The sequence below is a fragment of the Ursus arctos genome, unplaced genomic scaffold (assembly GCF_023065955.2).
Source record: "Ursus arctos isolate Adak ecotype North America unplaced genomic scaffold, UrsArc2.0 scaffold_20, whole genome shotgun sequence".
Lineage (NCBI taxonomy): Eukaryota > Metazoa > Chordata > Mammalia > Carnivora > Ursidae > Ursus > Ursus arctos.
In genome coordinates this window covers 35669898-35687271 of record NW_026622875.1, presented here as the reverse complement: position 1 = coordinate 35687271, position 17374 = coordinate 35669898, and the positions used below count along the sequence as shown (strand labels likewise).

General features: G+C 42.5%; 1 protein-coding gene across 3 annotated transcripts in view; it reads right to left on the bottom strand.

The window, feature by feature from the left end:
* Positions 1-17374, bottom strand: part of KAT2B (lysine acetyltransferase 2B) — a 97973-nt gene that overhangs the window by 28395 nt on the left and 52204 nt on the right. For all 3 annotated transcript variants that reach the window (XM_026496937.4, XM_026496936.4, XM_026496938.4), the window contains exons 6-9: positions 12225-12416; positions 7037-7143; positions 2989-3114; positions 452-588 (exon numbers count right to left, since the gene is read on the bottom strand). In XM_026496937.4, the coding sequence (XP_026352722.1) occupies positions 452-588; positions 2989-3114; positions 7037-7143; positions 12225-12416 (562 nt within the window). The remainder of the gene's footprint in view (positions 1-451; positions 589-2988; positions 3115-7036; positions 7144-12224; positions 12417-17374) is intronic.

Here is a 17374-nt window from a genome sequence, read left to right as displayed (position 1 = left end):
GCATTGGGCTCCCTGCTCAGTGGGGAGCCTGCCTCTCCCTTTCCCTCTCATCCCCACTTATGCTCTCTGTCCCTATCTCTCTCTCTCTCTCAAATAAATAAATAAAATCTTAAAAGGAAAAAAAAAGAAACTACGGATCTCTATCATGAAATGTTTCTAACATTTATGAGGATTTAAATATTTCAAGATAAAGAGATGAGGGAGGTGGGAATGCCCTCAACTGTGTGAGATTATTAGCATGTTTCCCGGTAATGTGATATTCCTCAAGGGGAATCACCTCTCCACCAGCTTGTCTTGCCCTCCACACCTTGACCACCTGGTTAAATGCAAACCAGGATAGCATAACACGCTATCGCTCAATGATACCACCCACATATCCAACAGCTGGAGTGGCCAGGAAAACGGAAGGGGTCTACCAGCTGGCTGGGTTGCTCTGGTTTACCCCACTGACCTCTGGTCCGAGCATTGCTGCAGGGTCTGTGATGGTAGACATGACCTCGTCAATTAATTCCATTGGAATATCCCCCATAACTCGGGGTTTCTTGGCCTCCTCCAAGGCATGAGAGTCATTCATTTTCCTCTTTTCTCCTGTGATGATCAAAATAAAAGGGCAAACAATGGATGATCTTAAACACAAAGCAGGTAAATACATGCCAACTAATCCAACTAATTATCTGTGAGCGCTGATGGGCATGGAGATCAACTCTCCATTTACCCAGGGAAGGGGTGGCAGTGGAAGATGGGAAAGAGAAGGGAAGAGGTCACAATAACCGCCAACCACAGATCCATTCTGAATATTTTTATGATAATTTTTTAACTTGCTATATGGGTTATGAAGGCATGTGCTTGTTCATTTACAAATGCAAGGGGTGACTTTAGTTATCACTGGTTATTAATCTCTAAATTTAGTCCCTTTGTGGTCAAAGAACATGGTCCATATGACAACAAAGCATCAAAAATTTTTGAATCTTACTTTAGAACGTAAAATACTACCACTTATTTGTAAATGTGTAGTGTCTTCTTGAAAATAGTGTGTATTTTCTGACTTTTAGGAGTACAGATCTCTGTACATTCATTAGATTAAGCTTACTGATAATGTTTTCAGGGCTTCTACATCCTTAATGATAGCTTTGTCCACTTAAACTATGAATTACTCAGATGTGGCTTCAAGCCTTCAACTATCGGTTGATTAGAATATTTCTCTTTACATCAAAAACTAAGGATATACTGTATGGTGACTAACATAACATAATAAAAAATTATTATAAAAAAAGAATATTTCTCTTTGTGGTTCTGTTAATTCTCTCTCATGTATGTATACGTGTGTGTATGCAAAGCTGTGTGTATATTATGTATATTGCTATATATATTTGAAATTTACAAATGAAATGTTTTATTTTGCTGGTGAATTTAATTTTTTCATTATAATATAACCGTCTTTATCTCTCACAATGCTTTTTTGCCATAAAATGATACTTCACAAAGTGAGCTGGGCCATTCTCAACATGTCACATGCTGGGAAAGGCCTGATACAAAGACTAAACTTTCTCCCACTTTCTTCCTTAGGTTACATGGTGGCCTTTTGTCCTTTCTACTACCATGCTTGGTTTTTCCTTTTCTTTTCTTTTTTTTTTCCCTGTCATAATATGTATTTATTTTTATAATCAAAATTTTTTAAAAATTTTTTAGATGTTTGAATCTAATTATTCCTCATGTCTGAATTGCACTAAGCACATTTCCATAGAGCATTTTCACCATCTTTAGTTAAAGGAACAGAACAAGGCGAAGTATCTTGTCTATATGAGATGCTTCCATAAACATTACATGTCACTTACTGAATGGCTTTTGTTGAGTTCTTGTTTTTGTGACTTTTTTAGTTATTAAAGTTAAATGAGAATATTTTCAGTCATTTGACCAAGAAGCCTTCAAGTTCCATGATTCTCCAAGAGTAATGCTATGAAATACTTATTTTGTAGCTGAGGTTTATAACTAATATGCCCCAAGCTTGATAAATTGCTAATAGTGTCATGATAAGAGAGTATCTGAGGCTACATCCAAGCTCACCGGCAAAGAGTTTGGGACTGATTAGTGATGTCTCCCTTGGAAGTGAGAGAAAGTAAATGGCGACACAGATGTTAAATATGTGGTCCTGCATTTAAAATTTTCTCCTTTCCCTCTTTTATGCCACTTCTTTAATGTCAAACTTTGGTCATATCCAAGATTTGTTTGATGTCAAGTCTGTGGACAGAAATGCAACCTTCAAAACATTCTATAACTGTGAAATGCCTGCAGGATTAAGAGATGTTTTTTGCCCACATGACTGATTACATTAGTGGCCAAATTCTTTACCCTCCTGGTATCCACACTCTGCCATGTGACTTCGCAGTTCTTCCTACAAAAGAAGCAAAGTACATTTCTCCACCCCTTGACTCTGAGTTTGACCATGTAATTGGCCTTAGATGACAAAATAAGACAGGAGTGATGTTATATCAGTTCTGAGTCTAGGCTTCAAGAAACTGTATGTATTTCTACTTGTTCTCCTGCGCTTCTGCCATCGTCAGAAGGACATATTCTGCCCCAAGAAAAAGAAAAGAAGCCCAGTGATCCCAGGAGGAGGAAGAGAAATATATGGAACAGAGATGCTCCAGCTTAAGTGTTCTAGTCAAGCCCAAAACAGAGCCCCTGGTCAACAGGTAGACTCATGAGCAAGCCTGGCAAAGACTGAATGAGGTTGGCTGAGGACCCTTCCAGGAAACACACGGAATGAGTGAGCTATGATAATAAATGATTACGGTTTTAAGACTCTGCATTTTGGGTTGCTTTGTTACATAGCAATAACTAACCAATACAGCTCAAAGTGACTTCCAGCCATTAAAATCCTGGACATGCACAATTTGTAGTTGGTCTAAATCTACCTCTGGTACTCTTCAGATAACAGAACTTCTACGGCAAATCATAGCCTCCTCTTATGCCCCCTTAAGAGCTTACCTGGGTTTGCCTCAAGCCCAGAAGAGCCTTTGCAGGAAGGACTGGCGCTCCCTCCATTAGGTTGCTCAAGAGAAGATGAGTTTGAGTTATATGAAATGGTCCCAGCTACAGGAGGTGGACTGATAACTGGCCCCAAAAAGAAAAAAAGGTATTAGGTGACTCCTTCCTTAGGCAATAAGGAACCACGTGCACATGCAACCATCCCATTCCTGCCCAACACCACAACAAAGTCGTCTTCAAAATAAAAGCCATGGAGGGGCACCTGGCTGGCTCAGGGGATGGAGCATGCGACTCTTGATCTTGGGGTTGTAAGTTCAAGCCCCACACTGGGTGTAGAGATTACTTAAAAATAAAATCTTCTAAAAATTAATTCATTGATTAAAATAATAAACTAAAAGCCATGGGGCCAATGTGAGCATGATAATAAAGTAAGTAACAGATTATAGCCCACTGAATAAAGTAAGGATATCTGAGTCCACATTGATAAAACACTGAATGAATGAATGAATGAATGAATGAACGAACGAACAAACAAATAAATAAATAAATAAATAAATAAATAAGTGGGCAGAAGGTAAAAGTCTTCCTTACAGGAGAACACCAATAAATAAAAAGGAAGGAATGATGGATGTTGGTGGTGGCGGGGGCGGGGGGAACAACAATAAAAAAAAAACATTTGGCAGCCAGCATATAATAACTGATTCAGGGAAGAATCTGTGCAGGCTAAACCTTGGGAGTATAATTTTGATGAAGACAGGATAATTTCAAAGTATCTCTCCACAAAAACACTTTTTTATTGCAAAAGGAAAAATGGTAACACTATAATGGAGAAACCACGTAAACACTACCGTCACCAAGTGATCAAGCTTATCCGACAACAAGGAGAGAGGCCAACATCATGTGCCTCCTGATGGGGCACAAAAATTGCTATAAACCACATGACTGAGATAAGAGGCACAATGGAAAACAGTCTACAGATTAGATAATAATATTGCATCAAGCTTAAATTCCTTACTTTGATAACTGTACTGTTGTGCAGTAAGAGAATGTCCTTGTTTTTGGGAGATACCCACTGAGCTCAGTAAAGGGGCATGATGTTTGCAACTTTCCAAAAGTTTAGGGAAAAAAAAGAGAGGAGAAGATAAAGCAAATATGGCCATGTGTTAACAAGTAGTGAATCTGGGCAAAGGATATGCAGTGTGCAAGATTTCTTTGTCCTATTCTTGTAACTTCTCTGTAAGTTTGAGAGTATTTACAAATAAAAACTTTCTCTGTTTCGTTTTGTTTGATAAAGCCATTGTAGGAAGCAGGCTGTTGCTTTGCTAGTGTGCTGATCTGTAGCTAGTAGGGTGAGAGCTGATGGAGGATACAGACATTCTCAGTGGCACTGGTCACGTACAGGAGAGAGTATGGCAGTGCAGCCAGACACCAGAGAGAACGTGCAACTAAGTTCCAATGCAGCCACAGTTCAGTCCCCAGAGGACGTTCTGAACGGCCAACAAAGTGATGGAGCGAGTTCATGGAGCAACAGAGAGACACCAATCCCCAGTGCTCAGAACACACTGAAGTGCCAGGCTATATGCTTTCCTTCCAGGAGACAGGCCTTCTGAATCCAAGCACACTGGACTGATTCCACACACAGAGGAAGCTCCGCTGACTCTGAAGACATCTGAGTATCTTGCAAAACTTCAGAGCCATCATTACAAATGTCATTTATCACAGCTGCAGAGACGTGCAGACATGCCAATTAAGCAGATGATTACACTCTTCCTTCCCCCCAGAGAACACACTGCAATTACAGGAGAACAGGAGCAGGCAGCCTGCTTCTGACAGCTTTGGGTAATGCTCAAGAGGACAATACAGCTCAACTGGGTTACCACCTTAGTCACAGAAATAACTGTGGAATCCCGAGAGTCAGAGACAACGTCCGCCTTCTCCGTCCTGCGCTAGGGCACAGGATGCCCCGGAAGCTGCAGACTGGGGGGCGCTCTCAGCGGGCACGGGTCAAGGGGAGTTTTCACAAGGAGAGCAATCCTCTCCAGAAGACCCTCCAGAAAAGAAGGAAGTTGACCCTGTTGTCAACTTCGGTTGTCAGCTTCGGCGTCCCCCCGCCCGGAGGAGGAGGCCGTGCTCTTCACTCATTCCTCCCACGGGCACTCGCCCGCATGTGTGCAGCACACGCCGACGCAGCGCCGTGTGCAAGCGGCTGGGGTCTGGCTCCTCGCGCAGGGAGGCAGTTAAGGAATTCCACAGCTCTGACTGTGGGCCAACCTGGTGCTCCTCTCCGAGCTCCTACTTCTCATCTACATAGAGGGGATAATAATACCAACTTCTCAGGGGTTGCGCTAAGGCTTTTATGTGACGCCAACTTCATAAGCAAGCACTTAAGGGAAGTATGTTATTATTATTATTGTGGCAAAACGGTCTCCGCCCACCCAGGAGTCACACTCAGAGGACAGAGGACTTACAGCAAAACGGGGTTAGGCTAGCATGAGTTACATGGCCATTCTCAAATACGGCTGCACATCACAACCACCTGGGGAGCTTTTAAAAGTCTCAATGTCCAGGCAAGACCAATTCTCTCACTCTCTCGGGAAAAGCCTCAGAAATCAATACTATTCTAAATCACCACAAGTGATGCGACTGGGCAGCCAAGTTAGAGAACCAAAGATAAGATATAGTCAAGGTCCTGTGGAGGTTTGTAAGAAAAGAGATCCAGTCCTTACTGGAAGGCATGGGAAGAATAAGGAAAGGGTCTGTGGGAGAGATGCTGTTTGAACACCAGATGAGATAAAGACAAAGATAAAGTGAACAGCACAGGGGCAGAGAGAGCAACGCAGTCGATATGCCCAGCCCCCACAGAGCATATGTCCTGTAAACGCTAAAAACTCACGTCTCTGAAAACAAGAATTCAAACAAAAAGGATCTGATCCAAACCAAACTACCTCACTCCCTGAGTACTCTGCTTTGTAGGGATTTAATTGTATTTGCATCCAAAATTGGGCTCTAGATGAGAAAAACAATTTTTAATCACCTTCTCAAATGCATTACACTGAATGAAAGAAATCAGACTCAGAAAATAGTGTACCATATGATTCCGTTCATACGACATTCTAGAAAAGGCACCTCCAGGAACAAAAAATCAATCAGTGGTTGCCAAGGCTGGAGGTAGGGCAATGAATGGACTACAGAGAGTTACGAAGGAATTTCTGGGGTGAAGCCGCTGCTCTGTATTTTGATGGTACTGGTAGTTATGCAACTGCACGTGTTTGTCAAAATTCAAAGAACCATATACTCCAGAAGCTGACTTTTACTGCTTGTAATTTTTTTTTTTTTTTTTTGCTGGAGGCAAAAATACTACACACTGAGCTAAATACACTAAAAACTCTGACACTGGAAGTCTGCATTCTCTTTCCCCATGGCCACATATAAATAATAGCTTTGGCCGCTCTTGCTAAACTTCTCCAGAGTCTTCCTAGCGTCAAAGACAGCAATTCAGATCCTCTCTCTGGTATCAGTGTGACTCCAGAAGTCACGTCTCTTCCTTCATCGTAAAATACCAGCTAATGCCACCCAAGGCAATGCCAAGGGTGCTCTGGCCCCCCCGGGAAGTACCTCATGACCTGAGACTCAAGACTGCTCTTTTCTACTCACCACCCTACCTTTATCCATGAGAGTAACTTGAAGCACAAACAGACATCACAGACTCAGAAACCAGACCAAGACTTGATTCCTGGGCATATCTGGCCATGGCCCGAAACCTTAAGTGCCTTTAAAAACAGCCAGCATTTGACTACAGAGCTGAGCTCTGACCTCTTACAAAACTACTGTGCAAGCTAAGCAAACCCAACAGTACAAGGAGGAGTGGTTTAAACTGACTTGCACCTGCTCTCCTCAATAACAGAGATGCAGAGGCAAGATCTGCCAAAGTGTTACTTTTTTGCTGGCTCTGTTCTTCAATTTTTGGATGAAAAACACAAATAAATGCAGAGTGAGCTGTGACTAACACTTCCTGATTGTTCTCGGATTTACGCAAAAAGAAATTTACCTGTTTGGATTCCTAGCTGGCTGGTTCTGGAAGAGGCTGAGAGAAAATCCTGATCCCAGATAGGAGAGTTTTGACTATACACTTCTTCTTCTAACATGGAGAGAAACCTAGGCACAAGAGCAAAAGCAACAGTTAAGATAAAAAACTAATATATTACCAGAGGGACGGAAGTCCTAACCATCTATGGCAAGCACCCCAACATCAGCATCTCACTTTCAACTCAGAAATATGCTCGTGAATTATGACTCAAATGATGATTTGTGGGCGGCCCCAGTATATTCAAATAAAGAAATGCATTTCTACAAATGTATTCTCTTTTGATTCTGCACGGATTGACACAACAGAGACTACACGGAATGTTCTATCAGTAGGAATGCATTCCACTGAGCACTCCTCAGCCTCAGAGCAAGATTTCCACCATCTATGTAACTGTCATTACCACTGTCATTATCCATCACAAAAGCTAACAGTTATCAAGTGCTTGCCATGTGCCTGCACTGTTCTATGAACTCATCGAATCCTCACATCAACCCAGTGAGTCACATAATTTGTTTTTATTATCACACACATATATAACTCTTACAAACAAACACTGTTCTAAGTGTCTGATGTATTATTCACTCAGGTCATCTTCCTAACAAGCCCATGTAATGGAATCCATTATTATACCCACTTTACAGAAGAAAAAACTTAAAGCACAGATAGTAAATAACTGGCACGAAGTTCCACAATTAGTAAATTTCAGGGCTAGGATTAGAATGTGATTGATTACTATGTTATACTTCTTGTCATGTTATAAATCAAAAGGATCTCAAAGTTTGGGGGCCCTCAGAAATCACCTGGAGATCTTGTTAGAAATATAGATAGCCAAGCCCTACCTGGGCTTACCCGATCGGAGTCCACGAGTAGAGGCCTGAGCGACTCAATTTTGATGAGACTTAGACTTATGTACACCCAAACTGAAGAACTATGATTACAATACCAACACAAATCTACACATCTGGTACTGGAATACCTTCCTACAAGCCTCTTTTTAAGGCACATGAATTCTAGTGGAGGAATATAAAAAAATGGCTAAGAGCTTGGGCTCTAAAATCCATTGGCCAAGGTCACCACTAATTTCTGTGATTCTTGGAAGAAATTCTTAGCTTTCCTCTTTCTCAGATTCCTCTTCCATAAGAATGAAATATCAACAGTAATTCCTGCATAGGGTCGTAGTGAGAAATAAGCTATTGTTCATCCATAAAATGGTGCCTGACCCCACGTAAGCGCTCCATTCATCCACTCAACAAATACTGGTTGGACGTCTACCCTGTGCCAGGCAGTGTGTCAGGTGCTGTGAGGGCAGAGTGAACAAACCAACCACCTTGCCCTCATGAAGTTCACGCTGCAATGATGTAATAAAGGTTGAATGTGATGAGTCTACTATCCTGTATCTCAAATTCTGAAGTCTGAAAGCTCTTAAAAAAAAATCTTCGGGGCGCCTGGGTGGCATAGCGGTTAAGCATCTGCCTTCGGCTCAGGGCGTGATTCCGGCGTTATGGGATCGAGCCCCACATCGGGCTCCTCCGCTATGAGCCTGCTTCTTCCTCTCCCACTCCCCCTGCTTGTGTTCCCTCTCTCGCTGGCTGTCTCTATCTCTGTCGAATAAATAAATAAAATCTTTAAAAAAAAAAAAATCTTCCATGACCCATTTGGCAACAATCTCATCTGAATATACATTAAACCAATTTATATTTTTTACAATTACAAGTGGATATGATTTAGGGCGATTGCCCCATCCCTACAGCTGTGATATATATATGTATTATATTACTGCTACAAAATATTTTAAATCTTGAATTTTGAAACATCAGTATCAAGGTTTCGGATAACTGATCAAGGATCAGTATCATCATCATCCCCATTATCGCTATCACAATTCTCGCCTATTAATGCCTGCAAGATTTGAAGTGGTTTCAGGGGTAGGAGAGGTTTGTTTGTGGAAATGAAAATAGGTGGGGGGGGGGGGGGTCCTAGGGGTCTTCTTACTTGCCGCTCAGATTAAATCTCAGATTTAAGAACAAGGTACCATTTGAATGAGTACCTACCCGCACACGATAGTTTAATTCACGGTTTATAAAAACTGCATGAGTCACTTCTACTTCCAAGCAAGCCACCGTTACCTTACGTTTTAAAACATTTTGGTATGTTTCTTACCAATCACAGAAAGACTGACAGCAGTAGGAGGTAAGATCCTTACTGAGATCACATTCTGATCTTGCTGAGGAGAAAGAAAGTGCTTGAGGCCTTTTCTCCTTTTCCTACCTTACACAGCCCTCAAGATTTCCCCAAATGCCTTCATCATGGAAGTGAATTTCCTTTCCTTTTCTAGGCTCCTCCTCTATCAGTAATTATATGGTCGGAACACTCTTTCACAAAGCCCTGCAGAGACTTACCAAGGAAGAACGCCATTACTAATTTAGGAAAAATAATTCTATATACATGTATGTGTGTGTGTGTGTGTGTGTGATCTGTATATGTGTAAATTTAGTTATTTCATTACAATAAAGAATAGTCTCATGCAGTGACATGAGTGCTTGCTTTGGGTATAGATACAATTCAAAACTGTATGTAGAACAGGCTGTCTCTCTGTCAAATAAATAAATGAAATCTTAAAAAAAAACTGTATGTAGAATAAAAGAACACAATCCATGGAGCAAAACAAATATTTAAAAACACTAAAAGTAGTTCAGAGTGGTAGGGCTTTGGGGAGGTCTTTTGTTTCTTCGTTCTCTCTTAACCAAATTTTTCATCAGCAAGTACATTTATCACTTTTAGGATAAAATACAGATGCTAAACCTTTCTAAAAACAACAAAACCTTGTAAGTTGGTGGATGGGAGGAAAGGCACAAGTTTTGCTTTCGTTTTTGTTTTTTAACATATATAATATATATATTTTTTAAGATTTATTTATTTGAGAGAAAGAGAGAGCATGTGCAAGTGCAAGGTGGGGGAGGAGCAGAGAGAGAGGGAGAGAAGCAGACTCCCCACTGGAGGGGTTGGGGGGGACTTGATCCCATGACCCTGAGATCATGACCTAAGCCAAAATCAAGAGGCAGATGCTTAACTGACAGAGCCACCCAAGTGCCCCAGGAAAGGCACTACAGTTAAAGCCAAGTGGAAGGAAAGGGCACATTTGAGGAGGAGGAAGAGGAGAAGGTGAGCCCTGCAAATGCATGTGAGAATCACAGCGCCTCACGGAGCAGTATGCAGCCGGTACAGCTCTCGCTCTGAGACGGCGCCCAAGACGCAAACAGCACCTCAAGCTTCCACATACGTGATTCTGCTGCCAGGGCTAGAGGTATAAATCCCTATTTTCCTCGATGTTGTCATATTCGATGACAAGGGATTTAAAAGGAGAAGTGGGTGGTAGCTTTACCCTACCATTAGTAATAGAGAAGAGAAAAAAACAGCATTGGTTTTTTAACTCAACAGCCTAAGCATGCCAGAATTATGGGATGAAGGAACATAACACACTATAATTAGCAAATATCTGCAAGAAGCAAAATGAACTTGCTATGGGAAAAAAACTGTTACTCTGTAAGGTAATTAAAATTTCTCTGTAAGTACCATAAAAGGTGGGGTAGGGGGAGGGTCCTCTTTGTTCCTTGGCTTAGAGACAGAGAATGACAACCATAATCTAAAAATATAAAATGCTGCTTATGTGGCAAATGCAATACAGAAATAAGAAAATCGCTCTAAATCTCTAAGGAAAGGAGCTCAGACCAGCTAAAACACAGGTACTGAAACACAAGCATCCCGAGAGATCATAACCCATTTGGGGGTAACACCCTAACTGCAGCTCCAGAACTTCTGAATCTTCTTCCCCAGAGAATACCAAAATGTTCATGTCATGCCTCAGTCTCAGGAACCGGCTGCCTTAAGAAAACACTGAAACTCAGGATGCTAGGAGTTATGTGCAAATACTGGGCGTTCAGCTAAAGCTCCTCAGAATTACCCGTGACATCTTCTACCCACAGCTTAGGATTTGTGTTAAACTGCAAAGGAATTTTCAGTTAATTTCTATCAAAAAAAATTCTGTTGTTGTTTTGGACCTAATGTATTCTTAAAAATTAAAGCTATCTTTCCTGAGAAACAAAGTGGGTGATCCAATAACAGTAACTTAATAATAAAAACCTAGTTTCCCTATTAAAACAGTACCATCGGTCTTCAGTTAAAGAATATAATACGTCCTCTTTTAAGCTGTCTTCTCTACTCCAGGAGTTCTCAATGGTGCGGGGAAGGAAGCCTCTATCGTACCTAGAAAGCCCTTTCAAATTATACCTTTGGCCACCTCCACAGCCAAGTACTGGTCTAGGCAGAATGACGCCCACAGAATCAACTGTCTCACTCATGTCTTGCCGTCACTGGTCCATGACAAGTGACAACTGCACCCTCAGCCCTTCTCATGAACAGCCAGACTTTCAGTTTAAATTTGTGGTTTTTAGCACTGAAAATGCATTTCCAAGGCCAATAGTACAGCACAACAACTTCCTATTCCTTTAACACATTTCCTTCACTTAAAAATATTTAAGTGATTATTTCTATATTAGAGCTCTAGCAGGTACAAGAAGCAAGGTGCGCAAGAGTTACGCACATTCTGCAAAAAACTGAGGGGTACAAAGATCATTCTGAAGGAATCCTCTCTATTCCTGTCCAGCCCCACTCTTGGGGTCTAGTTTACAAAGAGTGAGGGGGCAGGCTGACTGTAGCTGAGGCAGGAGTGACTCACCAGGCTTAGAAAGGGTTGGCGATGTGGGATGGAAAAAACCAGCCACTTGAGTTGTCCTGTCGAGTAGATGGAAACTGCTTCTACCACTCTACCCCATCCTCCTCTAGCTTCCTGACAGCTGAACACACCAAACAAAGCACTACCCCACTTCAAGACCCAGAGACAAGGACCCAGGTGGGATGAGGTCGGGCCAAGGAAGCCATGCCCTCAGACAACACAAATTCATGCTAACAACAGATGCACTGTGCAATACTGAAGGAGACCCACAAAGGGAGCTGAGAAAGAGAGGGTCCCTTCTCCTTCTGCCCTGGGATGCTTTTCCTGGCATTCCTGATCTCGTCACTGATACAGGCTTTGGCCTGTGTTTATCAACCTCACGCTCCAGGATCAAAGACGGCAAGGGCGCTCTCTTACTTTGGGAAATGCGTGAGGATTAGAGTTCGTTTTTCAAGTGGCAGTTTGTCTTTCTCCTGTCTTGCTTGTTCCAGGAGTTGTCGTCTCATGACTGTGAAGACTGAGCGCAGCAGCGTTCTCCCAAACACCTGGGTGGTTTCATACCGAGGTAGACTGTCACAGAACTGGGGCACGTTGCAGTAACACAGCCACCTGTGGTAAGAGGAGACAAACACCATCAATATTCCTTAAACCCCCAGAGGTCATCTGAAATGCCCGATGACGGTGACTCTATCATTAACCACAGCAGAAGAAACTGGGTCTGCAATGACGAGCAGCAGTTATCACTGCCAGCTAATGAACTCGGAAATGAGAGTAGCTTGCCCGTGTACCAGCACTGGGCTCAGTGCTGTGAAAATCATTCCATTCTGCAGCATCACACAGGGAGTCCTGCGGGCAGACAGTCCTGGGGTCCAACCCCTGCTTTGCCACTTAACTGGCTGCATGACTTGGGAAATGTAATGATGTTCTTAAGTCTCCAGGTCCTTACCTGTAAAAGGGGGACAGCAATAATACCTACTTCGTTGGGTTGGTACACACCTGATAGGAGGTACTGTATGGAGAGGGCATACTGCAATTCGAGTTCGTGGTACATAAACAGAAGTTTAAATAAAAGAAGAAATTAAAGGGGAAGCTGAGGAAGTCCCATTTGTGAAAGACTCCGAATTCCACCATCTCGGTCTCTGAGTAAAATTTAAAATGCCTACACAGCACTCACATACCCGTGAAGCTTTGGTGGGAAGATAAAGATCTTCGAGACTATTCAAAACTCAGTCAAAACGCAGGAAGTAATAATAAGCTTCACCATCTGTCGCTTAGGTGCGTTTTCAATGACTCAGTCTCCAACTTAAAAATGCACTCCAGCATTACAAAAGCTGGACGAGCGCCCAGGCCCAGAGGGAAACCAGAGGCTTTCTTGAGATCTGACCACAGTTCTGGGGTACACTGGCAATGCAGGGCACACAATGTAGGAAGTTCACTCAGCCAAGAGAAGCTAGAGAATGAGAGTATATTCAAAGTCCACCCTCTTTCTCTACGGTCTCTCAGGATGTGAGGTCTCAAATTCCCAGGACCCAGTCGTATCACTGTGGAGTGGGGGTCAGAGGGTGGCAGCAGACCAGGGTTCAGAAGCTCAGAAGGTCCTTATTCCTTGGAGATGGAGAGCCAAACATCCCTTTTCAGGACAGGACTGCTTTCCAAAAATTAACACCTCTGCTCTCTGTGTGCCTTCCTGATCTCCTTGAACGTGGGAGGGCTCTAATGTGCCCAAACTGCTAATGGGAAGCTCCTGATGAACTTTCAGACCCTTAATAAAGAGTGGAATAACAGTAATTAACTCGTGCTTATTGCTTTCTTTATCTCACTCTGTATCTCTTCATATTTTCCCTGTGTGTGTGATGGTGGTAGGGGTGGTGGTGGTCCATCTCTGGAAAGAAAATTTTCATTAATGTTACTTCATCTACCTAAATTCAAAATTAACCTTAAAACCCTGCTACTATTTCTACGCTTCTCCCAGCTTGTCTGTCTTAATAACTTACACCCAAATGTCATCTTATGATTACCAAATGGGCATCTGAAGTGTTGTCTCTGTATCTTGTCAAATTGGAAACAGTGATCTTGGTAGCAGACAAGCTAGCAAGGCATTTATTTTGTACTTCGTAAGGCACTTCATATAGACCTGCCTCACGTTCAAGCCCAGTCTTTGCTGCACCGTAGTCTGTGGCCACTCAATGAGGTTATAAGATATTTGGGGCTGAAGGGAGGCCAGCTCCCACGTGACTAATTATGAAATGAGAAACATTAAGAGTTAAAGTTACAAACCTTAATAATCAGACTTAGGGCATCACAAGACTATACTGTTAAAATAGGTCCAATTTTCCGCACTAGAAGATGAAAGATTCTCAGGACTTTGACCAGCACTGTCAGAGACAGCTGTTGATGCGCGGAAATGTTCTGTATCTGTGCAGATACAACAGCCACCAGCCACGTGTAAACCACTGAGCACCTGACATGTGGCTACTGCGACTGAGGAGCTTAATTTTTAGTGCATTTAATCAATTTAAAATTGACTTTTAAACGGAAACAGTGTGAAATATTTTTCCATGAAAGATCACTTCACTGCTTTGTTAGGACTCCATTTAGCTTTAATCATTTAAAATTGGGGGCGCCTGGGTGGCTCAGTCGTTAAGCATCTGCCTTTGGCTCAGGGCATGAGCCCAGGGTTCTGGGATCGAGCCCCACATTGGGCTCCTCCACAGGAAGCCTGCTTCTTCCTCTCCCACTCCCCCTACTTGTGTGCCCTCTCTCGCTGGCTGTCTCTCTGTCAAATAAATAAATAAAATCTTAAAAAAAAAAAACAAAAACCATTTAAAATTGAGGGAGAGAAGTGAGATGTGCCATAAGGATAAAATACACACTAGATTTCAAAGACAGCACAAAAGAAGGTAAAAAAGCATCATTAATAGTTTTTCACATTGTGATCAGTGAAATAGTATTTATATATTGGGTAAAATAAAACATTATTGAAATTAATCTCGTGTCACCTATTTACTTTTCAAAATGTAACTACTAGAAAATTTTAAATTACATTTGTGGCTCACATCATGTATCTATGGGAGGTGATTTTGAGGCTAAAGAGCGTTTCCATCTGTGGAGGGGTCACAGATGTCCAATACTCGACTTAAACCGATGTTATTTCTGCTACAGCAATGGTAGGTTATAAATATTACCATAAAATCATGAAGTGTTGTAAGTGCTTAACAGGCCACCCAATCTTCCCAGGGTGAGGGAAGGCAGCACAGACTGTTACTGTCTAGTAAAAGGTTTCAAATAATAGGCTTCCATTCATTTCCTCTGAAAACCATTTTATAGACCACAGTTGATACTTTTTAGCTTTGTTTTGTTTTTACTTCCAAGATCAAGTCCATTTTACAAATCCGTAAGGTGCATGGGATGGTAAGACAGAGACGGAGTGAATGCACGGTGTCTGGGTGCTATTTTAATAAATGACATGGTCACCGGGCATGGTGGGATGGAAAGAAGAAATGGGAGTTTGTGTGCCTCGTCTGCACACACACCTCTCCAAACACTTGACCACAGGAAACGATTTACCTAAATGACCAGATTCAGGTCTTCTAAAAAGCAGTGAAAGTATAGTTCCTTCATTTTTGTACGCCTACTAAAAATGGCACGTGTGGGCAAACAACTCTCTCAGAGTTTTGACAGCAGCATGATGACTTGCAACCACCTTGCTTTAAAATGTGAACAGAACTGGAGACCTTGAGCACAGACCATGCCATCCGACTTGCTGGAATGAAAATCCTAAGGTTTGTAGGAATTAAGTGATCTGTCCTAGTTCACCTGAACTCAAGGCTAGGGTCTCCTACCCCCTGGCCCACTGTTCTTTCCATGCTTCCTGCTATGTACTGTCCTAGACTTACATGCCTCATGATGAACGCTCAGTAACACGGAACAACGGTTACATACAACTGTTTCACCGAAATCAACTTGGTTATATCCAACTTGCGCTGTATTCTTACAAAACATCTCCCCCATATAGGGGTGACCATTACACCTTTCCGAAAGTCTGCACAATTCAGAATCTAAGGCGAATCACTTGCCGCTTCCAGCAGCAGATTCTGTTGGTCAGATGTATTTTAAAAAGTCACATTCGTCTGGCACTTTATTTTCAGGTTATTTCTTCATGGAATTATATTAGTGCACCATCACGACATTCAGGGAACTTCAAAACATTTGCCCAGATCTTTTTCTAAATCCACAGTGATCTCCGGGGGACATATACTTCTATTAATTATTAATATTAAGTATATGTTGGGGCGCCTGGGTGGCACAGCGGTTAAGCGTCTGCCTTCGGCTCAGGGCGTGATCCCAGCGTTACGGGATCGAGCCCCGCATCAGGCTCCTCCGCTATGAGCCTGCTTCTTCCTCTCCCACTCCCCCTGCTTGTGTTCCCTCTCTCGCTGGCTGTCTCTCTCTCTGTCAAATAAATAAATAAAATCTTTAAAAAAAAATATTAAGTATATGTTAACATTACAGTGTCAGATATTTTCAAGATGCAAAATACTTATATTTTTCCTTTTATTCAGAACAGAGAGGATTAAGTCATTTAAGCAGTTCTGTTCAATCTGCACTTAATTTTTTATTGGAAGATCTTCACAGGTTAGCTCCGCAATAATCACTCTCTGAGTCCGGTCTCTTCCGCAGAGAATCCTATTTCCACCCCATTTTCATGCTGACGTACAAGCCCCAGAAGTATTCAGCCCCTTTGTTCTAATTGCTACAACTGCTGTAAATTACATGCTGAACCAGCATTACAGGTCCTGAGGTTCACTTACACATCAAGATAAAACCTGGTGGTGCCTGCAGCCTGTAATATTACCCATTTTTGAGAAGATGCGTATCAGTGAGACACTCTGCCGTAGTGCTGTGTGGTTTAGTAAAATCCTAAGTGGTCGTGACAGTGAGGTTTTACTCTGAAACAATTACTGCTTCTCATAAGTTTCACAGGTTGCTTCTCTGTACTTCCCTTTCTTCCTCAGCGTGGCGTGACGGTGGGCAAGCGGGGGAGGTGCGCGCCGTCTACCTTCATTTCCTTATTTATTATTAACAGAGGCTCTCGGTCTCCACGCCACCTAGAAATCAGCAGCTTTCAGAACTCATCACAGGGTACTCGTTCCAGTCCCGCGGCAGGTCTCTCCTCACCATCGTCGGGCTCCACTCTTCCGCTGCCCTCGACCAGTGGCTCAAGAGGTTGGGCTAGAAAGGAATCTGCTGCTTTCTGTTTCTAAAGTGACATCCAGATAATGACGCTCTCCTTCAGTTGTACACGCTCCAGCTCGAGTCCCACGCTGGCAGTGACTGAGCTTTGGAGAACAGCGTGTGTGGGAGGAAAACGATGAGTAGCGTCTTCCCAGCGCCTGTGCCGTGTGCCAGACACGACACACAACACTCCCAGTACTCATGAGACTCGGACAGACGAAGAAACTGAAGGTCAAGGAGGTGAAGTGACTGGTCTAAAGCATACAGAACTAGGGAGGGATGGAGCTATGATTCAAACCACGGTTCATTTCAAAGTTCCATTTCTAATTTTA